We start from the raw sequence: 26,551 nt of genomic DNA, 5'->3' as shown, positions 1-26,551 counted from the left end.
ATAGAGTAAAGATGTAAAGGTAGAAGATCAGGGATCAACTCTTCTAAACACATGAGTGTATGCAGAACGATCTGAAACCATTCACTCCAAGAAGAGTAGCTCTTCTTTACTCAAGCTCTAAAATGAAGATAATTTTACACAACCTCTATTACAGTGATCCCTTTGTCAATGTCCTGCCAAAAACCTAACTACTTACAGCAGGTCTAGACAAACTTTTCCTGTAAATGGTCAGATAGTAATTATTTTAGGATTTCTACACCATAAGTTTTTTTGCTGCAACTGATCAACTATGCAACCACTGACTAGGTATAAACACAAGAGTGTAGCTGTGTTTCAAAAAAACTTTACTCTGGACATTGAAATTTGAATTTCATATAATTTTCACATGTCATAAAATGATGCAGTTGACTCCAACTCCCTTCCCAAATGCAAAAATCGTTCCCAGTATGAGGGCCCACACAAGAGAAACAGAATCTGGCTTAAGGGCAGTAGTTTGCTGACCCTTGAGTTATAGCATTAATGATGAATGTAAAAGTGCAAAAAGCCCCCAAAAACATTTCATCAAAAATTTTAAGAGTTAGTTCAGAACTAACTAAAGGTTGGAATAAAATATTGATCTTAAAAGATTTATAAAAATCACAACTATCTAATTCATTTTTATATTAGCCCTGTTTTATACTATTTTCAAAAAATTTTCTTCTAGGTTTATTTCAAAGCTCAGGAAACTGTTAAATATTTAAAACTCATTCTTCAAAATACATTACTTTCTCATTTGATTCAAATATTTTTCTTGATGTTTTAAATACAGTCTCATTTTAAGGTTGGACATGTTACCTCTTCAATAATAATATGCTTTTATTTGAGCATAGCAATCACTTAAAGATCATTATCATATTGCTTCTCTTTCATCAACTTTTTTTTCAGTTCACTTATAAGCCAACAGTCTGTCTTCATACATCACCTTCCCTTTTACTATTTGCCAAAATTAAAAAAAATTAACATATTTGGTTAGTTAAAACCAATCTGTAGCTGAATGGAAACTTACAGTCATATCACATAGACTGAGTGAAAATAAAATGGTGCTGATTTTGAGGTGATTTTACTCCTCTCCTTTCTTTTGTTTCTACTTGTCTTTATTTCATGAACATTTATCTGCTCTTATTTTCTGAAAATTTTAACATTCAGGCTTTCTAGGACTCCATTGCTCTTTCACCAATTAACATCAATTTTATAAATTTATCTTGAATTACAGTATCTAAACAAATGATTAGTTTGCATTATGTCATCCTATGTTTTCCAATTCTTATATTGCTTGCACTTTTCTTCAATTTTGTGTACTTTTAATATACATTACACAAGCTTCATGTATTTGAATAAAAAGACAATTTTTTCCTTTATGTAGTTTCATTCTTCAGTCAACACATTATCAACCTAAGTATTTGTAGGTTTTTGCTGTCATTAAATTAAGCAAACTCTACTTAGGCAAAAGATGGTAATTTTATCATTAGCGTTCAGATATTTCAGCTTTGTGCATGTACAGAAAAAGGTGATTTAGTCTTCATTTAGAATTTAGGAATCTAATATTTCCCAAGTCACTGTAAGATAAATAAGTATGTTATCATGAGAAGTAAAATTAAATCTTATAAAAATTACATTGTAACAGAATATATTCTACTTCATATCACTGAGTATCTATAATAAAACAGGACATAGGGGTCTTTCCTCTCTAAGAAATAATGTATCATATAGATGACAACTATTAATGATTTAATTAAATCCTTATCCTGAGCTTCTGAATGATGTTTCACCTCCAATTATTACATAAAATCTTTAACTGGCAATATAGCTCTGAATCTTTCACCTTATTGAAATATTTAGCAATGCTCCAATGACTTAAAAGGTCCCCATATATTTGCTCTTGTATGTAGACATCTGTAACAAATTTTCACAAAATGAAACAGTTACCATATACCAATTTATCTCATCTTAGAAATAAAATGTTTGTACAGACTGTGGTACTGAGAATAACTTTATTTTGCTTCTCAGGGACAATTTTTAATATATAAGATATATTTTAAGGCATTCTGAGGAAATGGAAATGAAAGGGGAAGGAGAAAAACTGAACATTCAGCTAAGCATTTGATTTGCTTCTTTTCTTAGCTGAATTCTTTAAAGAAGAAAACTATTTGCCTTTTAATAGTATTTTCTCCCCATCCTTTTCTAGTAAATGGGAATCTTAGATTGATATATCTCATATTCAATCTTTTTTTTTTAGAAAAAAAGGTAATCGGGAAAAAATGTTACCCAGTAAAATGAAACAAAAGATGGAGATGTCGAGATTAGTCACTATGTACTTTATCATGCAGTAAAGTGTTGAAAAAAAGAAACTGAAGAATGATATGAGATAACCCAATTTTTGAAGCACAGAACTTTTAATTTAACCCCAATCTAACACTAAACTCCATATTATAAAGGCCTTAGTAAATGTCAACACTTAGTCTTGGTTTGATTGAAAGAAAAATAGTATCACATCTGTTATTGTTTAGGGAAGTGTGTGACACGAAACACGTATATTAATGCTACTGCACTCTTTTTAGGGGTTTCCAGAATAATATCCAGACAGGTTTAGATTGATTTAATCATAACATTCCTACATGTTACAAGAAACAGTGGAATAGATCCTGGGGGTGATTATGGATGATCTTTCAAGTTTATAAGAATATGCATAGGAAAGGATTAACTCAAAAAAATACTTCAGAGACTTCTCAGCTTTACAATCTTATGTTCTTTAGCATCTTTAAAATCAAAATGTATCTGTATTTTTTTCCCTTTATGAGACTATTATTAGAAGGTTATGGTTAGAATGGTAAATTAGAATGATAAACTCATTCCTAATAATGTTTACCTTATCCACAATAGTAACAGTGCCTTAATATAATGGAGAGGGGGCTGAAAAGTAATTTTTTTTTTAAGGATCAGTAGTTCTTTTGGAAATGTCTAACACAGTGATAGTCTAGTTAGGAGATTTTTTAGATTTCTTATAAGCACTTATCAGTATACATTAAAGTTTTGCTCTAAAAAACAGGTAGAAAAAATGAGACATGTATTAATTTTGTTCTCTGTTTATATATTGTAATTTAATGATTAATAATGATAAAATGACTTTGGATTTTATTAATCAGAAATTTAATATAGATATATACATAACTATGCATGGTATATAATTAAAAATAAGCTGAAAAACTAGAGAATTACCCTGTCTATTTTTTTATTCCATCCTTTATAGCTGAGCTATTATAGCAATATGAATAAAATGTATGGCAAGAATCATAGGAGAAAGTAAATCATGACTAGGAATCACAGGAACTTTTATTTATTTATTTATTTATTTATTTATTTATTTATTTGTTTGTTTGTTTGTTTGTTTGTTTGTTTGTTTGTTTGTTTATACATGCACTGGGTACAGTCAGAAGCACGGGAGGGTGAGAGAATTCATCAGAGCCAGAGCGGGGAGCAGAGCAGGCAGAAGGACTGAAGTACACCGCTGAGGGGAGCAGCGGGCGGCAGGAGAGGTCTGCGCGCCATGTGGGACCCTCCTCCGGTGGCCTGGGAGCAGCCGGGGATCGAACCGGTGCCGCAGAGGCCGCGGGCAGCCTCGCAACCCAGCGCTCAACCGCTACGCCACCGGGGAGGCCCCGCACAGGAACTTTTTAAGGAAAGCTCCAGGAATGGGCTATCAGGATTAAATAGAACCAGAAACTATTTACTGCTATAATTAAGCTTTTCTTCTGCTATACTTAGACCATTAAAATTTTAGAAATTTTGCTTCCACTTATTTTAAAGATATTCAGGAGAAAGATCAAACAATCTGGTCATAAAAATATAATTGTTAATATTACCTGTATGATGTATATATATATATATATATATATATATATATATATATATATATATATATACAGTACTAAGAGGCTAAAAGGCATTGTTCTTCAAAGTGTTGTCTTGGGTAGACAAAACAAACAATTATAACTCAAGGTTCTCAAGTATTTGTAAGACATTACAGAATGGTGTTCCTGGTAAAGATGCTTACTGTCTAATTTATTTTAAAACAAAAGGCATCTCAGAGTTATTTCCAAAGAATCTTAGTTAACAGAAATTTATTCACTCAGAAAATATGTCTACCTACCAGGTTATCTATGATGACACTGTAACTGATCATTTTCCTTGACAACTGATATTGAATCATCAAGGCTCTATCACTTGAATTCAGGCCATAATTTATAATCCTACTGAGACATACAACAGGGGCAGAAGACATGGTCAGTGGAAAAGCTCCAAATGAAATTTCATGAAAAGAGCCTCAGAAAATTATACAATTGTGTAAGAAATACTAATATTGAAAAGAAAGAGTTTGTGTATGTGTGCATTGGAGCCAAAACATCATTAAATCAACAGTAATGTTAGTGTGACTTGATGGTCCTCTACCCTGCCAATTTAAATGTTATTTTGTAAACGTGAGCATGAAGCTGCAGCTAAAAAAGAGAGAAAGAGATAGGGAGAAAAGAGACAGAAAGTAAAAAAGATGAGATGAAAGGACAAACCAATTAGATTTGGTGTTACCAGTCAGCAGAAGTTTAAGAAAAAAAAATCACGAAGTGAAATCGTACATTTACTCTGAGAGAGTATCCTTTCACATTGCCTTCTAGGTGATCTCTGAGCTCCTCCAGCTTTCGATGGAGCTACATGTAAACATCAGAAAATGAATTGAAAAAGCAACTTGTTCTCTTTTCAGTTTTCCTTTTTCCTTTTAAAGATAAGATCATAGTGTTATACATTTCTCACTGCCTTTGGCAAACATTTCAAAACATCAAAGATTTTTGTAGAAAACAAGAATACAAACTCAATAAAACTATGACTAGAAAGCCAACATTTTAATTATAGAATCTTTCCCCCCACAAAGTATTAAAGAAAACAAATACTATAACTATCCTTATTATCCCCTAGAGATTTTCATTAAAATTTTCTATTTGGTAGAAATATGTAGTAAATATTTAAAAATTATGAAACTTGTCTTTCCCAAATAGACCTTTTGATTTAAGACTGCATCCATTTAAACTGATTGAACCCTAAAAGGTATGTTTTATTGTTATACAAATATGCATGTATATACAGTCATATTGTATATACACTTAAAAACACAATACACAATTATAACTTGAAGTTCTATACATCCAAAGCTGAACTTAGAGATAATTAACACACACACTCGCACACACAATCCAGTTTATGGCATATGGTGCTGCAGTTATGGATGCCATTTTGTCTTTATTTCACCAGAAGTAGTTTCCAAAAAGCTATGCTGTGCTATATACCTTTTCACTGAATGTGAGTCATAAGCCATAATCTAAACAACAGTGGATTTATCATCTCTTAAAAACAAAAATATAGTGATACCTCACAGGTAGACAGTGAGGAATGCTGCTAATATATCATTAGGATACATAAACTCATATTTTTCTGAGTAATTTTACCTTTCCGTGTTTTTGATATAGGCATATAATCAACACTTTCCATCCCCTATTATTGTCCTTAATGAAATAACATTTTAAGAAAATTGCTACCCCATATACAGCAGTGTTAGAGAACAGAGAAGATGGCTGGTCTGGAATAAAGGACACAAACACACATATACACCTTCATCCATGTGCACATTCATGTGTGTGCACACAAACAAATAAACAACAACAAAAATGTAAAACTAAGAAGGCAGAAGAGGCAAGGAGAGGAAAGAGTGAAGAAACTAGTGCTTCATAGACTGTTAAGTGGAACAAATTGGAAGTGTGTAAAATATTGAAATGACAATATTAGGCCCTAAGTTAGTTATTGAATTTTGGGATTTCCCAGTGCAATAAATTATCTGGCATTTGATTAAGTTACTATTGCAGTAAGGACAATTACGATTAAGATAAAAGAAGTGGTTAATTTGGAGGGTGGTTCCTCTGCATAATTTTAGAATTCAGAAAATTTTCTAACTTGCATTTATGGTGGCAGCATTAAAAGTGATCAATGGCTTAGTCTGTTTCTTAAGGATGGTAATGTGTTTACCTTTTCATTGTGATTACATGTTAACGTACTGCCCAAGATGTACTGATTAAATGGATATTTAACAACTAGCAAATGGAACCATCAGATTGGAAATCTCCAGTTGTATACTGGCAGATCATAGACATAAGTGGGCAAACATTTAAAAATATATTGGTTTCTTTTGATTATTATATCAATTTTTTAACTTAAAAAAAAAGCAAAGGTGATTAAGAGTGCTTAAATACAATTAGGAGTCCATTCTACTAGCAACATATAAAATCCTTTTCTTTCTAATTCATAAGATTATACATATATATAAAATACAAGTTATTAATTCATAACTACTTTTTGAAATGAACTACATATGGTAATGACACTAAATTAATATGTAATTTACTTTTTACCAAAAAGCCAAAAAGGGAGATAACCTGAAAATAAATATTAGTTCTCTGTGAAACAGGAACTTAGAACACAGTTAGTGACATCAATCAGAGGAACGGTATACTCTAAAACCCCAAATTATAGGCACCTGTAATAAGGCAGTTGCACTTTCTCTTGTTTTTCGGTGCCATTCAAAACTAGTTATTTGGCAGCTTGCCTTCAGCTGGTTGCTCTATGTGTAGCTTAAACAAACAAACAAACAAAAAAATATGACCCGACAGCCAAAAAAATATTAAAATTAAAAAAAAATGGGATGGTGAAAATGGAAAAAGCCCCCTTCCTCCCACCACCCTCCAAAAAAGGAAGAAGTGTAGGCTATAGACGAAATTTTGCCAAAAAAATGTTAGAAACATATTTACTTTGAGGGATCCAACTCTACTAGCAACTCCTTTGCTTTCATCCGGCCGTCTAATTTGCTACAATGAGGGAAGATGGGTAAAAAAGACAGAATAAAGAAAAAGTGAACTTAAAAATTTTTCTATACATTAGTAAGTAACACATGCAAAAACATCAATTGACTCTTTGAGGTACCTCTTAGGAGGCCAAGGAATTAACTAACCCAGAGGCTAAAGACATGCTCTGTATATAGGCTGGTCACTAGAATCCCGTCCTTGTTATGGCACTGTTCCTGAGATGAGGAAATGGGCACTTACTTTTAGTTATCTTGGGGACTTCTGATGAAGCAGTATCTGAAGTAGTGTTACATTTGCATTTGGTTTATGAAGAACAAAGAATTACAAATATACCTGAGCACAGAACTTTGTCTCTTTCAGGGTTTCCTGTCTATCTCATTGTAATATCAGAAAACAACACTAGTATGACTAAAAACATGAGTGTAGTGGAAAGATCAGTCCTGACAAGCATCATTCTTGAAAGGTGACAGAGTGAAGCTCCTCTGCTTGTTGACCAAAGCACTGAGGTTATTCAGCTGTCACTGTGATTCCCAATTAAACAATTGTGCTGCCCAACCAGAAAATTTTAATGCCACACCAAAGTTAGATACAGTCACTCCCTCAAAGCTTTCTGTTATTTCAGCTGAATTATCCTCATGGGTAAAATAAGGGAAATGAAAATTAAAACTGCTATTTAAGAAACTTGTTTTATATCACTTTATAGAAGAGAAAAGAAAGACCACCATCATGTGTTATTAGATGGGGCAAAAACTAAAATTCTTTTGCTTTTTCAGGGCACTATAACAAAAACTAGTATTTTGATTAAAGAGGAAGGCAAATAAAAAAGGCAGGGGGGGGTGGGTTTCAGATGAAGAACTTCTGTGCTGTGGATTCCTACACTGGCAGAATGATGGTTCCCATTCAGATGCAAGATAGCTGTGATGCTCCTTTTTGTTTTATTATTGTTGTTGACAGTAAGGAAGAATCGATGTAAAGCCCAGTACCCAGTGTTAAAATCCTGAGGAAAAATGAGACTTAATTATGCTATAAAACTATATTTCCTGAGAGCAGGCTATAGATTGTCTTATCCCTTTTAGGACATCTTTGATAACATGTGGAGATTGCTTAGGAATAATAACTGAGAAAACTGAATTTTTGTTATGGAAAAATGCATCTTGGCACATAAAAATCAAACTTTTTGTTTTATTTAATGTAGTATTTACTAATTCTTCACTATTAACTAATGTTATACCCAAAAGATAATCACCAATTGATAATCACCAATTCTCATTCTAAGTTAAACAGAATTCTTAAATTTAGAAACAGCTATTAATCAGAATGACAACACTTTATAAGGGAGGGCCTCGGTATGCACAGTGAAATAATAATATCTTGTTATTCTCTTGTGCTATTTTCTTTTATCTCAGAGAACATTTTTTTTTTTTTTAAAGATTTATTTATTTATGTATACAAGCACTGGGTACAGTCAGAAGCACTGGAGGGTGAGAGAATTCACCAGAGCCAGAGCAGGGAGCAGAGTAGGCAGACTGAGGAAGTACACTGCTGAGAGGAGCAGCAGGCACGGCAGGAGAGCCATGTGGGACCCTCACCCAGCAGCCATGGATCAAACCAGTGTTGCAGAGCCTGCGGGCAGCTTCGCAGTCCAGTGCTCAACTGCTGCACCACCGGGGAGGCCCTCAGAGAACATCTTTATATCAAAAGGTGTTTCCCATTTTAAATGGAGACTAACAATATTTTGATTATAAAGATAGACTAGGTAGTTTCCTACAACAAGCAGAGTCTAATGCCTTGTGTTGCTTTCTGAAAACTTTTAGAAACATGGATACTTTTAGAATTGTTATTTAGTAACAAGTGAACACCATTTTCTACTTTTTTTTTAAATTTCTAGAATCCTTCAAATTAGATCAAATCTAGCAACATGAGGTAGCTTCTTCATGGTTACAAAGGAAGTTGATGAGTCCTGGACAACATACACAGTTTCTGATTTCTAGTTTAAAGTTGTATTCCCTAAAAATGCTTTGTGATGCATATAAAAAAATAAAATAGCTTTCATTTAATAGACTGGAAATAAAGGGATTGGAAAAATTGATGCTTCCAACAGATGCATATATGTCCACCTATCTATCTGTAGGTCTATATCTCAAACTTTGGAAGGAATTCATGCTATTATTTTTATTAATGGAAGAAATTTTCCTAAACCATTTTAGTTCTAAATGTTAAGTACAAGTACAGAAACTTAAACAGTGAGTTATGAGAAGATAAAAGATAATCACTGAAGTAAGTATGTGAAAAATTGATTATAATACATTTTAAGAAAGTATTTTGGGGAGCAGACAACTCCTCTGTCAATGCTTGACATCAATTTTATGTATACAAATCTGCCTTTGTAAATTCAAAACTGTAAAAGGAAGGCTTTAAAAAACCAATGTGATTCTCAAGGCCAAAAGTGGCTCTAATTCAAGTGTTGTGATTTTTTTTTTTTTTTTTTTGGTGGCTACTGAAACAGGTAATAATAACTAATACTGAAAAGCTCTGAAAGGGTTTGAAAAAGATTTGTTTCATAAACTGAAATTTAAGTAAAGTCAAGTCAATAGATTTAAAATAATAGTGTTCTCATCTATTACAGTCAACCATGTCAATTGTGATGTAGTATTAAAAATTCCTATTCAAATGTGTGATTATTACTTTTCTTTGATTAAGTATTTAAAAGAAATCATAAAAGATCAGCATTGGTATGAGATGAATTTACTCTTCATGAAAATTACATAAGCCTCCTATCATTGGCTAATTTCATATATATTTTTCTATGAGACTGAACAATCTCTATGAGTAACTAAAAAGGATTAAACTGAAAATGTTCATATTCATATAGGAATCATTGCAAAATAAATGAAGTTTGAGAAATGGATGCAAAGAATGTGGGAGTTGAGTGCTAAAGTTATTAATTTAAGTATATTAAGAATTATAATGCCAGTAGCAAAACAAAAAACATTATTACTAGCAATTTTTCTATGCTGAAGAAATCCTTTTGCAGGTATTCAGAAATTGTAAAGATATAAACCAGAGGATCAAAAACATTTCAATCTTCTATTCAGCCTCTCAGCTAGAACAATTTAACAAAATATCCATTAAAAATAGTCTGAAAATATTGTACTATATTACCTCTTTTGCAACATTCTGGGAATCTTTCTTCAGGGATTAATTACTGGGGAATCTATCCTCAGGGAATAATGACCGATGTGGCCTGTAAAGCAGTGAAATGACTTTGCTATTTATATTCACCTTCTAAAATAAGAGCTTGGATTCTAGAAATATCAAGCAACAATAGAAACTGTCTAGATGCTAATACAAAATGGGTTATTGATTACTTTCGATTTAGCCCAATTCTACAAATTGGAGTTTACTGTGAAATCATTTTCATTTTCAACAGGGCAAAAAATTATCTCATTTTATCTTCACTTCTCTTGCCAATAATGAATAGTTGTAAATGATACATTTTTATTAAAGCACACATATAGATTTTGAGGTAGAAAGTCAACTTTATATTTTTAAATAAAATAAAAGACTTAAAAAAAAATAAAACTTCCAAGAAATTTTGGGCTTGTGGCAGCCACATTGAGGTAGGTGTCCATATCACTGGGTGCACATATTTTTTTTTTTTTAATTTGCAAAATTGGTAAAAAATCTTGAGAAAAAGGTATATTTTGTGTGTTTTATTAATGTGAAATCTCAGGTCTAGAGAGGATCAGTGGTTTACTAGAAATGTTACAATTTAACAGAAGAACAGCTGGTATTACATACGTTCTCTGGCTCTGATCTTTTCATTAAATTTCGGCTCTCATCTAAAGAATGACTAATGTAAATCTCCCTTCTTATTCCCATGATATATTTTATATATAGATTCAGGATAAGATTATATAGAGTAAACATTTAATGTATTTGCTTCTGCAGGGACAGAATTAACTAATTAGTTTCAGACTAACCTGAGAGAAACAATTTTTAGTCCTTTTTTATTAAGCTGCTTTTTTTTTTTTAAAGTGGGTATCAATGCCAGGAAGGAAAACTTTTCTTAGAAATTGTTTATCTTCCAACCAATATCATACAATGTTTATCTGCTTATGTATGTACGTACGTATGTAACATACAGTTACAGAACATTTCTGGTAGTTATGATTTGGAGATTTTTTTAAGTTTTGCTTGAAAACTCAAAATTTAAATGCTTGTAAACAAATACTTTTAAGAAGTTGTTAATATTTTAATTCACCATTTTTCGGTCTTTCCAATAAAATTAGTGCTTCATTGTAAAACAATTTGCTTCACTTGTAATTTATTAAGGTAAAGTAAAAAAGAGGGGGAAAAAAGAACTGAAAGTCAGATAAGTGATAATTATATAAGTGTGTCAATGAAAATAATATGTTTCTGGAGAAAGCATAAAATTATAAAGTAAACCAGTAAAAGGAGAGAAGTGCAAGGAAGTAACTGCAAAAAATAACGAAGAAATGGTGAGTCAAAAGTTAGATCTGGGTAGCAAGTCATAGATCCTTGAACCCCTCTTTTTCTCCTCCCATATATTTTTCAATCTTAGGAAATCCTTTAAGACTTCAACTTCTCATGGTTTATTATATAAGAAATTATTTATTTATACACTATTACATATTTATAATTTGATCCCTAAGTTTCTATAACAGTTTTAATTCCAAGATAATACAATCTACATAAAATTAGACTTTTAAGCAAAAGTCTGCCTCCTAGCGAGAGAATAATTCAATCTATGTTTTTTCTCCAAATTTTTAAATCTGTCTATAACTATGAAGCCCATCAAGAGTATGATATTAAAGATTAGGCATTTTGGGATAGACAACTTTTAAATAGTACAGTATATGTTCCTAAGAATTATTATTTATGTATGACACAGAAAAATAATTTTCAAACGTCCATTCAATATAATGGAAAGATGAGAATGACTAGATTAGAAAGATTAGAATGACTTAGCTTGGATATAAAAATGTTCTGGTATAAATGCAGCTATGAAAACAAATACATTGTTTATGAAGATCTGCTATAAATCTGAAAAGCAGGCAAAAGACATCTCTGTTGTGACCAGACCCTATCTATACAATAAAACAAACAAAAACTTAGATTTTTCTTATTTAGAAAATCATTGTAAAATAACCTACAATGTCATCCATATAGTTTGGTTTACTAGTTTCTTAGTCGACAGCTATATCTACTGGTTATTTGAAATTTGTAGCCACTTTTCCAGGCATCTAAAATATATTAGAAGATAAAACCGACAAATTGATGCCCTACTTAAGCCTACATTTTAGTGGGGTAAGACAATAAGTGGAAAATAAAACAGGTAATGAGAAAGTATGCTCTAAATATAGAAATACCACAGAACTATCAATAAGCATATTCATATATATATATGACCTTGGGACTGAGGCCAAGGAAGTTGTATGCCTGAGGAACATAGAAGGCACTTTCTGGTGAGTTCTCAGGTCTGTGGTTAGGTTCATGACTGGTGGTATCTTGTTTAGCAAACAGACAGCTGAAGTGCTTCTCTTTTGCTACCACATGGATTTCTTCATGAAGATTGATTTTCTGGCTGAAGGACATTTTACAGTCACGGCACGTGAAAGGCTTCTCTTTTTCATGAATTCTCTTATGCAAGAGTAGCTGTGATACATGAAAGAAGGCCTTGCCACACCAGGCACAAACAAATGTCCTTCCATTATTTCTCTTCTCTGATGGGCATTTAACTGAGAATAATTCCTAAAGATCTTTATGTTTTTTATATCTGTATGATTTGGGGGCTCCTAGCAACATTTCCTGCTGTCCTCCAGATATGGAGATTCACTCAATGCCCTGGTGAATAGGGACAAGCTCAGGGATGCCCTCATCAAGGCTCGAGAGAAACTCTGGTCCCACTTTCTATCAGGACATCTTGTGAAGGGGGTCCTTGCAGGGACCCTACCTGGAAGTGCCCAGAACTGCTATTCTGGAGCTAAGTGGATTCTCCAAAGAAACAGGTCCCTCTTTAGGCCTAGGACAGTTTTCTTCTTTGACAATAACTAGGGAAGGTATTACATTGCCTTGACTAGTAATACTGTCATTTACAAGACAAGTTGCCAAAGAACTGTTGCCATTTTCTTAACCTTCATCTCCTTTTCCTTCTCCATGGAAGTATCTTGGGTAGTCAGGTGAGCATCTCCACATTCTCCCCTGTTGGTGTTCCTATTGACAAATGTTTTGTTAGCTGAACAATGACTTCTGTTAAGAGTCTCCTGTGTCTGCATGTGAATGTGGACCTCCTTTTCCACTGAACTTCAAGCTGGTCAATCATGAGTTGCTGGCTAAGGTGTTATGTGGCTGGCTTTCTGCACTGGACTCATCTCCATGTATTACTTTCATAAACTGTTTTATTTTAAGCATTTTTCCATGTTATTTAGTCTTATTCAAGTGATGCCTTTTAAGTTATATAAATAACTCATTCAGGTGTATACCACAAGTTAGCTGATCATAGACATTAAGGTTAGTTCTAATTTTTATGAATATGAAAAATCGTTGTGATAAACAATCTAGTACATAAGTTTGGAGGACTCCGATAATTTCCATTAGATAAATTTCTAGAAACAATATAATTGGTTGAAATATAAGAAAAAGAAAAAAAAGCTTTATATGTGTGTGTGTATGCACCTTAACTTTTCCATATATGATGTATAAGCTGTTTGTTTGAAAAGTCACACAAATTTATGTTCTTAACATTGTGAATAGGAATAGTTATATCATGCTTTTTTATAACGTTGATGATTATAAATTAAAAATAGGCATCAATTTGATTGTAAAATGTGTATTATTTAAAATTTTTAATGTCTTCCACTCATTCTTTTTTAACTCTATGAGGTTACAGGAGTTTCATTTAGGCTATTAACTCTTTATCTGATAGCTTTGTTGTAAAACTCATTTTATCATCAGCTTCACCTTAAGATCCTTGGGGAGAGGGTTTATAAGTTCATCCATTGCTGTATTTTCAATACAGGACAATATTTGAAATAGAATATCCACTAAACAGTACTCATTAATTTCTGAATTAATCTATGTTTTGTCTTTAATGAAAATAGAAAACACATGACCAATTTTAAAACATGTATTTTTTTAAAATGTAAAAATCTAGAGAGTAGTTTAGTTTGGGATAGGATCTATATTAAAGTCATGAATGAGATAAGGTCAGTTAATTATATAGATTTAAATCATGGTTCTCTCTAGTCAATTCTGCTGTTGAAATAATGACAGCACAAGCTATTTTTGTTGAGCACTTTTGAAAAAAAATGCCCAATCTGTTAATAAAAATTGTATAAGAATTATAACCATTAAATTAAAAAGCTACTATTCTTAATCTCACCAGTCCTTGTATTTCTACAATTCCCACCTCCCCATGTTCATATAACACGAATACCAACTGCTGAATACCAAGAGAAATCAATATTCCTTTTAAGAGGAAAAATTTGACCTAAATGAGAAAGATCTTGAAGTTAGAACATTTTTACACTTGATCTTAGCCAAAAGGCCGAGAAGCGATAGAACATTTTTAGATGATAATCACTAACTATACTAGCATGAAATGCAGAAGTTGAAATAAATAAATGTAAATTATTTTATATTTATTGGATAATAATACAATACGATCTGTTTATTCAGTCAATATAGTAATATCTCAAAGGAATAAAATGGTAAGTCTATGAGGAACTTTTAGAGGCTACTTATTTTAATATTATGATGTTACAGACATAGAAACTGAGATCTCCTAATTCTCACAAAGTGGCAGGCTAGGTCTGATACTCAAATTTTAATGCCAAGTGGTGCGATATTTTACATTATCAGTGCTGTTAATTTTGTTAAAACAATTTTGGATTTATAATTTTTAAGTGTCTGCCAGTAAATGAGTCAAAGGAAAATGCTAAAAACTGCTTTTTCCAGATTATTAATGGATTAAATTCAAAAAGGATATAAAAATGATCTATTCCTGGTATCCATAAAAAACTAGGAGTCAAAGGCCAACAAGTTCTATATGTATTTTCAACAAAGTAAAATTAATAGAAGTTGCTAAGTTTAATTAAGACTTTAAAACATTAAATTTCAGAAGATTATCAGAGCTTTTTAAAAAAAACTTTGAAATAGGAAAAAACTAAGATATCCACAATATGGGTTGGTGAGAAAACTGTGCTACATCCACAGATTAGAATAGAAATTAATAATTAATAAAGATATAGAGATAATTTAAAAACAGGAAAAGATGTTTATAACATAGTAAGATCTAGTGATATAATTGCAGATTATTATCAAGCATGTTATACTCCAGAATCTGAGTTTTTAATCATTGCCTTCCTATTATCATCCATGTATATAAAATATCTGAATATATAGAACAAACATAACAATAAAGCAAAGTTTTAACAGTTCAAATTTATTGAGGATTGTTTATAAACTTTTTTTTTGCTTATATGAGTTTTTGAAATTTTCCAAAATGAAATGTATATAATTATTATAAAATAAAAAATGACTATGCTAGTTATTTACTGCCTGCTATAAAATTGTTAATTCTAAAGTTAATAATTAACAGAATCTTCACAGGCTAAATAATCAAATTTCATTTACAAGTTCATATTGTGGGGTGGGAGTTATACATAGTTAAGTTCAATAATGAATGTAATTCTGTGAACATTAAACAATTAGAGAAGAATGGGGGAATTCTACTTTCAAATATTATTATATATAAAGGCAGAGAGGACAGTTAATGAAATGAAGAAACAGAAAGCAATGTAAAGTCCTGTATACTTAGTGGAATGTCACAGAACAACCATTTAAAATAACTTATAGACTCCAAATTATAGCTAAAATATAATTATATAATTTAAGTTTTATCAAAATATGAATACTTTATCATAACTGAGTAATTCCTTTAACATTAGAAATTATTTAAGGGAACGATCTTTTTTTGAAGTCTCTAAAATCTGTTTTTCTAACAAACCAGAATAAATAGTAATACAAACATACTGTATAAAGGAGGAGAAACCAGACAATAGTGACAGAGATTGGAAATAAGTTACTCAAAATTCTATAGGAGGCAGGTAATTAATGCATTAAAATACAATAAAAGATGCCATCTAAGTACTCATATATATTGGTGCTGGCTCAGAAACATTGAACTGATTTTTTTTTAGGAAAATCTGAAAATTTGTAATTTTATTTAAAATTTTATCAATTTTAAATGTTCTAAACTAATTTAATAAACAAGTCATCTTCAATTAATTTTTATAATAAAATTATCTTCCAACAACGAATATGTGGCTTAAAAGAGGGCTCTCTGTGTACTAACTGTTAGACAAGATGTCCTATCTAAAATATTAGTTGCTATCCAAATGCAGTAATAATATCACATTTGAAGTGAGTAGAGTTTTCTGGGAATTATAGTGTCTGTTCTTGTAGCTTCAAAAGACTTAGTGAAGTCTTTTCTCATTTTAAATAAGGGAAGAGAAAACTAATCCTTGCCAGAAAATTAATCTGCATTACAGAGTTGGTGCATCATTTATAATTCTTAATTAAACATGCTAACTGGTATCATTTATAGAAGAGATAAAATCTGGATTGAGATTCCCACTGTAACCAAAGGAAAATAGGGAAAACTAAGATTCAACATACATAATTCAACATACATATTTTTAAGAAGTAAGTTTGCTCATTTGATTATACTAGTGGTTCCTTAAGTATGGTCCACAGACCTATGACAGTTGCTACCACCTTTCAAGGGTCCACAAGATTAAAATCATTTTAATAATAGTAGTAAAACATTATTCACCCTTTTACTTTGTTGACATTTGCAGTGATGATACAAAAGCAATGGTGGATTGGCACTGGATCCAAATAGGATGACTAGTCATTGTAATGTTTACTACCCTGTACTAACATTAAAAAGAAAAAAAAAACACAACAGTTTTAAAGAAGAAAAGCTAATTTCACTAAACATTGTCCTCAATGAAATAGTAATTATTATTGTCCTTTGAGTGTCACAAAATAGTTTGCATGAACAAAATACTTCCATTGCATACCAAAAGATGACGGTTGTCTCAAGGAAAAGCACTTATACAATTATTTGAGTTGCATCCCTTACTAGTCAGGTTTTATAAAGAAAACCATTATTTTTGTTTGAAAAAGAATGACTTAAAAACTGCAGTTCTTCAGACGGATATTTGGTAGACATTTTCTTAAAAATGTATGAAATGAGTATCAAGAAAAGTGAACACAATTTGTTGCTTTTAGCCAATTGATAAAATTCTTGCTTTTCAGAAGTTAATAATATGGAAATGATATATCTGCCACAGTGACCTTGAGAGCTTCCAAGGTTTTTTTTTTTTTTAAATGAGTTTGGTTGGTTATATTAATGAAGATGAATTTTTTGATATAATAAAATGGTCAACATTTGGAAGAATTTGTCTTCTCCAAGTGATCAATAAATATATTTCAAAATAATGCCTAGGTATAAGAGCCCCTCAAATTCAGGACAGATAAATGGATTTTTATATATCAGAATATTGGATGGTACTTGACAGGTTTTAGATTTCATACTTCATGTAACTTTTAATAGACTATCAATTGTAAATCTTTAGGTAGTGTCAAAATATTCACAAATATCTGAAAATGCTATTAAAGAAGTATTTTTCCTAAATCTACATAATTGTGTGAATTTGAAGTTGTTTCTTCATATTTTTCAACCAAAACAATATGTCACAATAGACTGAATACAGATGTAAGAATCCAGATGTCCTTTAATAAACCAGACATCAAAATTATATTAGGAAAAATTAAAAAACAGTGCATTCTCTTCAGATTTGTTTGTTTTAGAAATTTTTTTAATAACAATGTTATTTATAGCATTTAAAGAATTTATTATTTTTTTGAAGCAAGCAAACATTTAAAAATTTCTCAGTTTTAATTTCTAGCACATAATTGGCAATGGATACAACCCATCCAAATAGAAGCTCCTTAATAGTAATAGTACACGTGTGAGTGGTCCTGAGATTATTATAGTTGAGAATTGCTTGATTTGACCACTAATGTCGAGAATATTATTGCTCAATACCTCCCAGATGGGGAAGTTAACTTTGCACAAAAGAAAATATTTTTATGCACTTTTGATCTAATTCACTATTTTGTAACCTTTTTAGGGTTTGTTGATTCCATATACAGAATCCATAAATTTCTAAAATGTCATTATCAGCTGAACTGATGGTGATATGTCAATGCTGGCATATCAGAAAAGAGGAAGGAAACTTGATGTTCAGTGTAGTTTTACTAATTTCAATTAGGTTCCTAAGAAGGGAAAATAACTTGCAGATCCCAGCTAGTATCTTCATCTAGGCAAGAATTTTAGCAACTTCATGAGAATCTCCAAAGATGTGGGTATCTCAGGTTTAGAGTCCATGAACTAACATAAACACATAATCACTGTCGTGTTCACAAAAGGAAAGAGATGATAATATGAATAATAGTTTCAAAAAAATAACATCACTAGGGAAAAATCTCAGAGGGAGTATTAGCCAGACCCTGCATCAATAACAACATTTTTATACGTAAAGGAAATCACACAACCTTTCAGACAGACACATTAAAAACTGTGAGTTAAGAAAATAGTTCTTTCGTTATCCAGAGTAATCTAAATTTTGCTCAAAGGACAATAACAGAAACCTATAGAGATGTCGTAAGTCTGTATTTTATTTAAATGTAAGATTAGACATGAGTGTAATAAGTGAATTTAGATAATTTTTTTTTCTCTAGTCATTATTCTTTACCTCGGTCTTTTGATTTCTAATAGTGATGCTGTTGCCTTTTGTAACTGAAAATCAGCACTCATTTAAGTTGTGAATCATGCTCATTTCAAAATAAAATTTCTCTGTTATAGAATTAACCTTTCAGTTAACCATTTAGAGAGACTGTCATCATTTTAGAACTTGAATCTTTTAGATATTTTCCACTCTTAAATAGAATCTATATACTATTTAGTGCTTAAGCACTATTTTGCTTAGGGCAATAAAAGGCTAAACTCTGAGTTTGTTCTTAAAAGATACTTCACTATTTACACAGTAAAAGGAGTGACAATCATTAATCATTTCAAATTACATTAAAAGGAAATTTCTGACATAAGAAATTATTTTTCCCCCATACACAATAAAGTATTATGTCATTTTAGAAAAGAAATTTTAGCGGGATATAATTCCAATCTATTAACAATTGTTTAGAAAAGATAATAAATCGTTGCCTTCATTAGATTGTGATAACCATACCAAAAGGGTAATCCAAACTTGGTATATCTTGCTCTCACCATAGCTACAGAATCTTAAAGAATCAAAGCAAAATCTAGGATATCATATTGCAGTGAACACATAAAATGTGAATCCAAAGTAACCTTTAATATTATAGTTTTTGATGGAAGAAAAACAGATGCACACATGCAAATGGACAGGAAGTTCTTCAGTTTAAATACTGCCTAGTGATAAATTGAAGATGGAAAGGTTGGAACTGTTACTTTTGAACCATGTTACTTTTAGTTATTTAATCCTTTTAGATTAGGTTAAGTGCCTCTAAAGGTTATTCTCAGAGTAATGTGTAGACCTGAAGATAAATCATAACACTTATTAAATTTTATTATAACATGTAGCTTTTTTGTCTTTTTATGGGCAAGAATAATGTCTACTTACTCACCACTGCTTTTCCAGCACCAAAGTCTTTGGGAGTTAGTATTATCAGTTTCATCATAGACACAAAGCTCAGAAAAGTTGTATAACTAGCTTTGTATACTGTGGTTATAACCTAGAGGGTCCAGCACTTGAATTCAGGGCTCCTATTAGCAAGTGATTTTTCTAGTGTTAATCATTCAAGACTGTATTTTATTTGTATTGTAAAGAAACTATATTTACACATTTATTTCTACACACGACAGACAGGCATATCTAGTCTGAAAAGTGGACAGAGATTTGTATAGCATTTGACCATCACTAATACACACTAGATTATAAATACTATAACCGAGATGCATTAACAATACCGATGCCAAACTCAAACATATGTTCGATTTGCGCTGGATATCATTCCTTGGATGTCTCATACATATCTCAGACTGTACACATTCACAATCAAAAGGTTTTATCTCCCTTTCTTTTACCTTCATAACTTCTAGTTGTTAACATAGTTAATAACATAATCATTTGCCCATAATTCAAATTAGAAACCTGAGAATCAGTTTTGACTTCTACTCTGTCCTAAATTTTACATTATACATTTAATACAAATAGTTCACCTAGAACAGATTTAAGTGCTAAAACTAGGGCCTTGCAACTTGAAATCAGTAGTCAAAGGCAAAAAAAAAAAAAAATTTAAATAAAATAAAAAAACCTGATACTAAAAATTGATTATGACACAAACTGAAATAAGACTATTCTTACACAAATGAAAAGTTTTAGTCTGAGAGTTCTTGGTTGGTGACAACTGCTTTTAAAGTGATCATTTTTTAAAGTGATCAGTTTTTGCTAATTATAATTCTCAACACTTTCAGATAACAAAAACTTACGTTTTATTTTTACTCCTCCTTCATATCCCCGAGGAAATGTTATTCCTTAGAGAGGGCTTCTCTGATCATCCTCTCAAAGTAAGGTTCCCCATATATTATTTTCTATCACCATAACATTTTTATTTTTTCTTAGAATAGATTTCAATTTATAATTATTAAGTGAAATTCTAATAATAGAATTACTTATGTATATCTGCTTATTTTTGATTGGTAACAGTTTTATTTAGGAATATTCACATAAAATAAAATACACATATTTAAGTGTACAACACATGTTTTAACATGTATACATAACCTATAAATACATAAAACATGTATACGTATCTATCTGGCTTTACAGACCAAAATAATAGTTATATCACCCTCAAAAATGTCCTCATATTCCTTTGAAATCTCTTTCCCTTCTATAATCCTTTAATTCATTTCCATATAACTAGTGTGCTGTGCTTTAAGTCACTAATAATTAGTTAGCAATTTCCAAAATTTTATATAAATGGAATCATAGACATATCAATTTTTGTCTTTCATCTTTCATTCAGAAAAATTATTTTCAGGTGTATCCATATTGTAGTGTATATCAATAATGCATTCATTTTAAATGTAGAACAGCTATACAATTTATCCATTTTCCTCCTGATGAATATTTGGTTTATTTAAAAAATTTTTTATATCCCCACACACCACTCTGGGTAGTTATAGAATAAGTACTAGCTTATTGTGGTTCCTTGAAAGATGGTGATCCTGCTGTGGCCTCTGACAATGAAATCAATCCCTGTGGGGATGTAGAATTCTGCCACGCCCCTATCCACATTCTGTTTTTCCCCTTCCACTTTGAGTTATTTATTTTCTATGTTGTTTCTCGCTGTCTTTTAATCTATCTCTCCACTGACATTCCTTATGCCCTATTGTCCCTTTCCCTCCCCTTTCCTCTTAACTTTAGAACTATGAAGGTATTTATTTTTAAATATTTATTTATTTATTTAACTGGGGGTGTAGTCCAGAGGTCTGTGTGTGAGGGGTGGTGATGAGAGGATTCACCAGAGACAGAATGGGAAGCTGAACAGGTGGATTCACTGAAATACACTGCTGAAGGGAGCATCAGGTGAGGTAGGAGAGCTCTCATATGCCATGTGGGTTAGCTCCCTGGCCATAGATTGAACTCAGATTGCAGTAGTGATAGTGCTGAGACTGGACCCCTCGGCTATCAGGTTTTTGAAAGTGTTTTATGTTATTGAATTGTTGGCTATATAAATGTCCAGCATTTGTTTTTATTGTTCTGACATGCTTTATTGCACATAATTCTCTCAAATTCTCACCATTTTGTTGCAAGTGGCTACACATCATCTTTTTTTTTTTTTTTAAAGATTTTTATTTATTTATGCATACAAGAACTGGGGTACAGGTCAGTGGGGTGGGGGTGAGAGGATTCACCAGAGACAGAGTGGAGAACAGGCAGACTGACTGAAATACACTGCTGAGAAGAGCAGCGGGCGAGACAGGAGAGGTCTGCTGCACCATGTGGGTAGCCCCCTGGCTGGCCAGGGATCGAACTGGTGCTGCAGTGGCTGCAGATAGCTTCATAGTGTGGTATTTAACCCCTTGTGCCACTAGGGAGGCCCCCATAACATCCTTTCTTCTGGCTATACAGTACTCCCTAATGTGGATAGACTAGATCTTGATCCAGTAACCCATCAATGGACATTTAGGCAGCATTCATATCCTAGCTATTATAAATAATGCTGTGACTATTGTGAAACATATGGGTTTTTTATGTTATTGGTTTCATATTCCTTGGATATATGACTTAGAGTGGAATTATTGAGTCATACAGCATTTCCATTTTTAGCTTTTAAGGTATGATTTATAACTCTTGCCTATTATAAATAAAGTTGTTATGAACATTCACACGAAAGATTAATTTGAATTTCTTCACTTCTTTTCAAAATATCAATATTCAAAATATTTTTTTTACTGTAGTTGTATTCTGATTCAGTATTAAAATTTTCATTTTAAAATTACACTTAAGCAATAATTTTACTTTTGAAGCATATATTTTAGTGATGGGAAAATTATTTAAAAGGAACAGAATCTTACTCCTAGATAAAAATACAGAAAAAAATTCCTACAAAAAGGATTTTCAAAGATAGGAATTTATTTGAATTTGTTAGTTTGAATGTGAAGTATTATCTAAGGAAAATATGTCAAGAAGTCACTTGTTTCCCTAAGTTTTACAATAATCAAATTAACTTAATAAATGTTAACTTTTTTTTTAGAATTTTTACTTCAGTAAATTTGTAAATATAAAGTGATTTTTAAAATTGTTTTTGATATTTCTTTATAATTAGAATGTAATTTCAAAGTTTCAAAAAGTTTTAAGCATGACTATATGATTAAATTTAGCTATTTACATAAAGTTAGCTAAAACATTCAGAATATATTTATGTTCAAAGTATATTATTGAAAGAAAAATATTGTATCTTGGATAGTTCTGAATTTCCAACATTTGGTAAATGATCAAACTTTTAGAGTGGACTTAATATTTAGTTGTAATTATTTCCAGACTTTATGAGTCTAGTTTGTATAGCTGAGATTTAAAGCAGTCAAACAATAAATTATTTTGTCCAAAAAATTTAAGAGACAAAGATAAGATTCCTCTATCCACTTCAAATATTAAGATCTCCAAGTTTTTATTCAGTTGGAAATGTAGGTGACTGGCACTCAACCATGCCAGTCAGTGTATATTTAATGTGTAAAACATTCTTATAGTTTTTCTTCACTGAAGATTTAGGACCAATATTTTTAAAAACTATGAAATTAATATCAGTTATTTTTAACACAAATTTAAAAACAATGATAAACAATGGTAGCACTCAGAAGACTTTGCTGAGAAGGTTGTATCATGTAAAAGCAACTTCACAACTCACATCAAGATCAACATCACATCAAGATGTTCGAGATTACTTCTAGTTAAATCCATTACAACAGTCATGAAATTCATAGAAAAGTGGGAATTCAGGGATATAGCTGTATAACTTCTTAAATTTCATTACATAGAAAAAGATATGGTTTGAAAAATTAACTGTCAGATTCCTAAAATAAATTTGTGGTACAGCCTGTATCTAACATCATGTTATTAAATAGAAAGGAATTTTACTATTAACTTTTTGATGCCAATATTACACCCATCACTTAGGAAACTGAAAGTACAAATGACTAACTTAACCAAGGAATGGACATTCCAGGAGAAAACAGTCAGTTGTAGATAAGTATGTGACTTAATTTATCATATACACGAGGATATGAGGAGGCAAGTAAATGCCTAATCCTTTTATCCCCAAACATTATTCAGTAATTGGACAGATTATAAAAAAAATAAAGACTAGATACTTTTCTCCCCCCACTAAAGGTTGGCATTAAAACTTTCTTTCTAATCAATTTAGATTGGTTTTCCAAATATTAGGCAGCAACATTCCAAGTTGAATATATTTGAAAAAATTTGGAATGATACTAGAGCAGGGAGCTACCCCAGCTTGGACAAGCTAAAAATAATTCCTTTAGTGACATTATTTTATTAATCTTGCTATTTATTGATAGAAAAACATTAATCCTCTATAGCAACAAATTACTTCACATCTATACTAATGAATATACTCAAAAATATCAAGTCTACAACAAAGCAATAGGAGCTACAGAAAATGATACCTGTAGCTGTTATGTTGGAGTAGACATTTGGCATGAAATTACTATTGTTCTACTGTTGACCTAATAGGACAATTTGCGAAACAGTAAGTGGTAACTAACAGTCCACTCACTTTTTACTCTATGATCTTGCATGCAAGCCAACCTTGACAAGCAAGGGAAATACTGGTTAGTCTTCCCAGATTCACATAGTTTAACAAATATAAGGTGCCAAGGAGATACACTTACTTTTGGTGTTGGGCAGGAAGCTGTAGAAAGGCGAGATGTAGCCTGAGCACGAGGCGATTCTGAAGGAGTAGTGCTGAGAGAGGCTGTGTCTCGTGGGAGCACCTGAACACCACGAGAAATGATGGAGTCTGGAATCTGAGAATGTGAACAATTATGGTTTAATTAATTTGAAAATACCAAAAAAAATGTAAAATTAATATCTACATCTAACTTTTTTTTTTTTGGCATTCTGATAGCTTTCATATATTTTATCTTACTTATTTGTAGGGATAAACATATTCCAAAAGTTGGGAAAGGATGGAAACCATATTTAAAATATCTTTTTTAGTAAAGGACCTAAACAAAGAAAACTATAAAACACTGTTAAAAGAAATAGAAGAAAGGACTTCCTAGTGGCGCAGTGGTTGAGCGCTGGGCTGCAAAGCAGCCCGCAGCCTCTGCAGCGCCGGTTCAATCCCCGGCTGCCGGGCGAAGTTCCCACATAGCGCGCAGACCTCTCCTGCTGCACCCACTGCTCCCCTCAGCAGTGTACTTTGGCCCTCCTGCCTGCTCTGCTTCCCGCTCTGGCTCTGGTGAATTCTCTCACCCTCCCATGCTTTTGACTATACCCAGTGCTTGTATAAATAAATAAATAAATCTTAAAAAAAAAAATAAAAGAAGACACAAAGAAATGGAAAGACATCCCCTGCTCATGGATCAGAGAATTAACATTATCAAAATGCCATCCTACCAAAAGCAATATACAGATTCAATGCTATGCCAATAAAAATTTCTTCAAAGAAATAAAAAAAAAATTGATGAAATTCTTATGGAGCCACCAAAAACCCCAAATAGCCAAAACTCTCCTGAAAAAAAAAGAAGGGAATGGAGGCATCACACTCCCGGACTTCAAACTATACTACAAAGCCATAATAATCCAAACTGCATGGTATTGGAACAAGAACAGACACATGGACAAATGGAACCAAACAGAAAACCCAGAAATAAACCCACAGATTTATGGTCAACTAATCTTTGACAAAGGAGCAAAGAATATGCACTAGAGCAAAGAAAGTTTGTTCAATAAATGGTGCTGGGAAAACTGGGTGGCTACATGCAAAAGAATGAAACTTGACCACTACTTCACACCATGCACAAAAACCAACTCAAAATGGATTAAAGAACTAGACATAAGACCTGAAACCATAAAATATATAGAAGGAAATATAGGCGAAACACTACATGACATGCACATCAAAGACATCTTTACAGACACATCACCCAAAGCAGTGATAGTGAAGGCAAAGATAAACAACTGGGACTAAATCAAATTAAAGAGCTTCTGCACAGCAAAAGAGACAATAACCAAAACAAAGAGAAACCCCACTGACTGGGAGAACATTTTTTGCACACAACACTAATGATAAAGGACTGATCACAAAAATCTACAAAGAGCTGATGAGACTCAACAACAACAAAGAAAATAATCCAGTCAAAAAATGGGCAGAAGAGATAAAAAGAAACTTCTCTGAAGAGGAAATGCAAATGGCCAACAGGCATATGAAAAAATGTTCAACATCACTTGTAATCAGGGAAATGCAAATCAAAACTACCATGAGATACCATCTCACACCAGTGAGAATGGCACATATTAAAAAAACTAGCAACAACAAATGTTGGCGAGGGTGTGGAGAAAAAGGAACTCTCCTGCACTGTTGGTGGGAGTGCAAACTGGTCCAACCACTATGGAAAGCTGTGTGGAGATTCCTCAACCTACTAAAGATAGAGCTTCCACATGATTCAGCAATTCCACTCCTGGGTATTGACCCAAATGACACAGAAACATTAATTCAAAAGAGCACCTGCACCCCTATGTTTATAGCAGCACTATTTACAATAGCTAAGATTTGGAAACAACCCAAATGTCTAATAATAGATGACAGGATCAAGAAGATGTGGCAATATACACAATGGAATATTACTCAGCAATCAAAAAAGATAAACTCATGCAGTTTGCAGCAACATGGATGGAGCTGGAAGGGATTATGCTCAGTGAAATAAGCCAGAAAGAAAAAGAAAAATA

The 26,551-nt window shown here is 32.0% G+C and overlaps 1 protein-coding gene across 9 annotated transcripts in view; it reads right to left on the bottom strand.

Moving 5' to 3' along the window:
* Window positions 1-26,551, bottom strand: part of GPHN (gephyrin) — a gene marked incomplete at both ends in the record, with an annotated part of 440,211 nt that overhangs the window by 152,981 nt on the left and 260,679 nt on the right. For 4 of the 9 annotated variants that reach the window (XM_084239836.1, XM_084239840.1, XM_084239838.1 and 1 more), the window contains 2 exons: window positions 6,885-6,941; window positions 24,490-24,624. In XM_084239836.1, coding sequence (XP_084095962.1) covers window positions 6,885-6,941; window positions 24,490-24,624 — 192 coding nt within the window. Of the gene's footprint in view, window positions 1-4,667; window positions 4,740-6,884; window positions 6,942-24,489; window positions 24,625-26,551 lie in introns of all 9 variants that reach the window. The other 5 variants (XM_084239843.1, XM_084239839.1, XM_084239844.1 and 2 more) reach the window with 3 other exon arrangements.

Source organism: Talpa europaea (assembly GCF_964194135.1).
Source record: "Talpa europaea genome assembly, chromosome: 8".
Taxonomy (NCBI): domain Eukaryota; kingdom Metazoa; phylum Chordata; class Mammalia; order Eulipotyphla; family Talpidae; genus Talpa; species Talpa europaea.
Note: the sequence above shows the minus strand (reverse complement) of the source record. Positions and strands in the feature narration are given on the sequence as shown.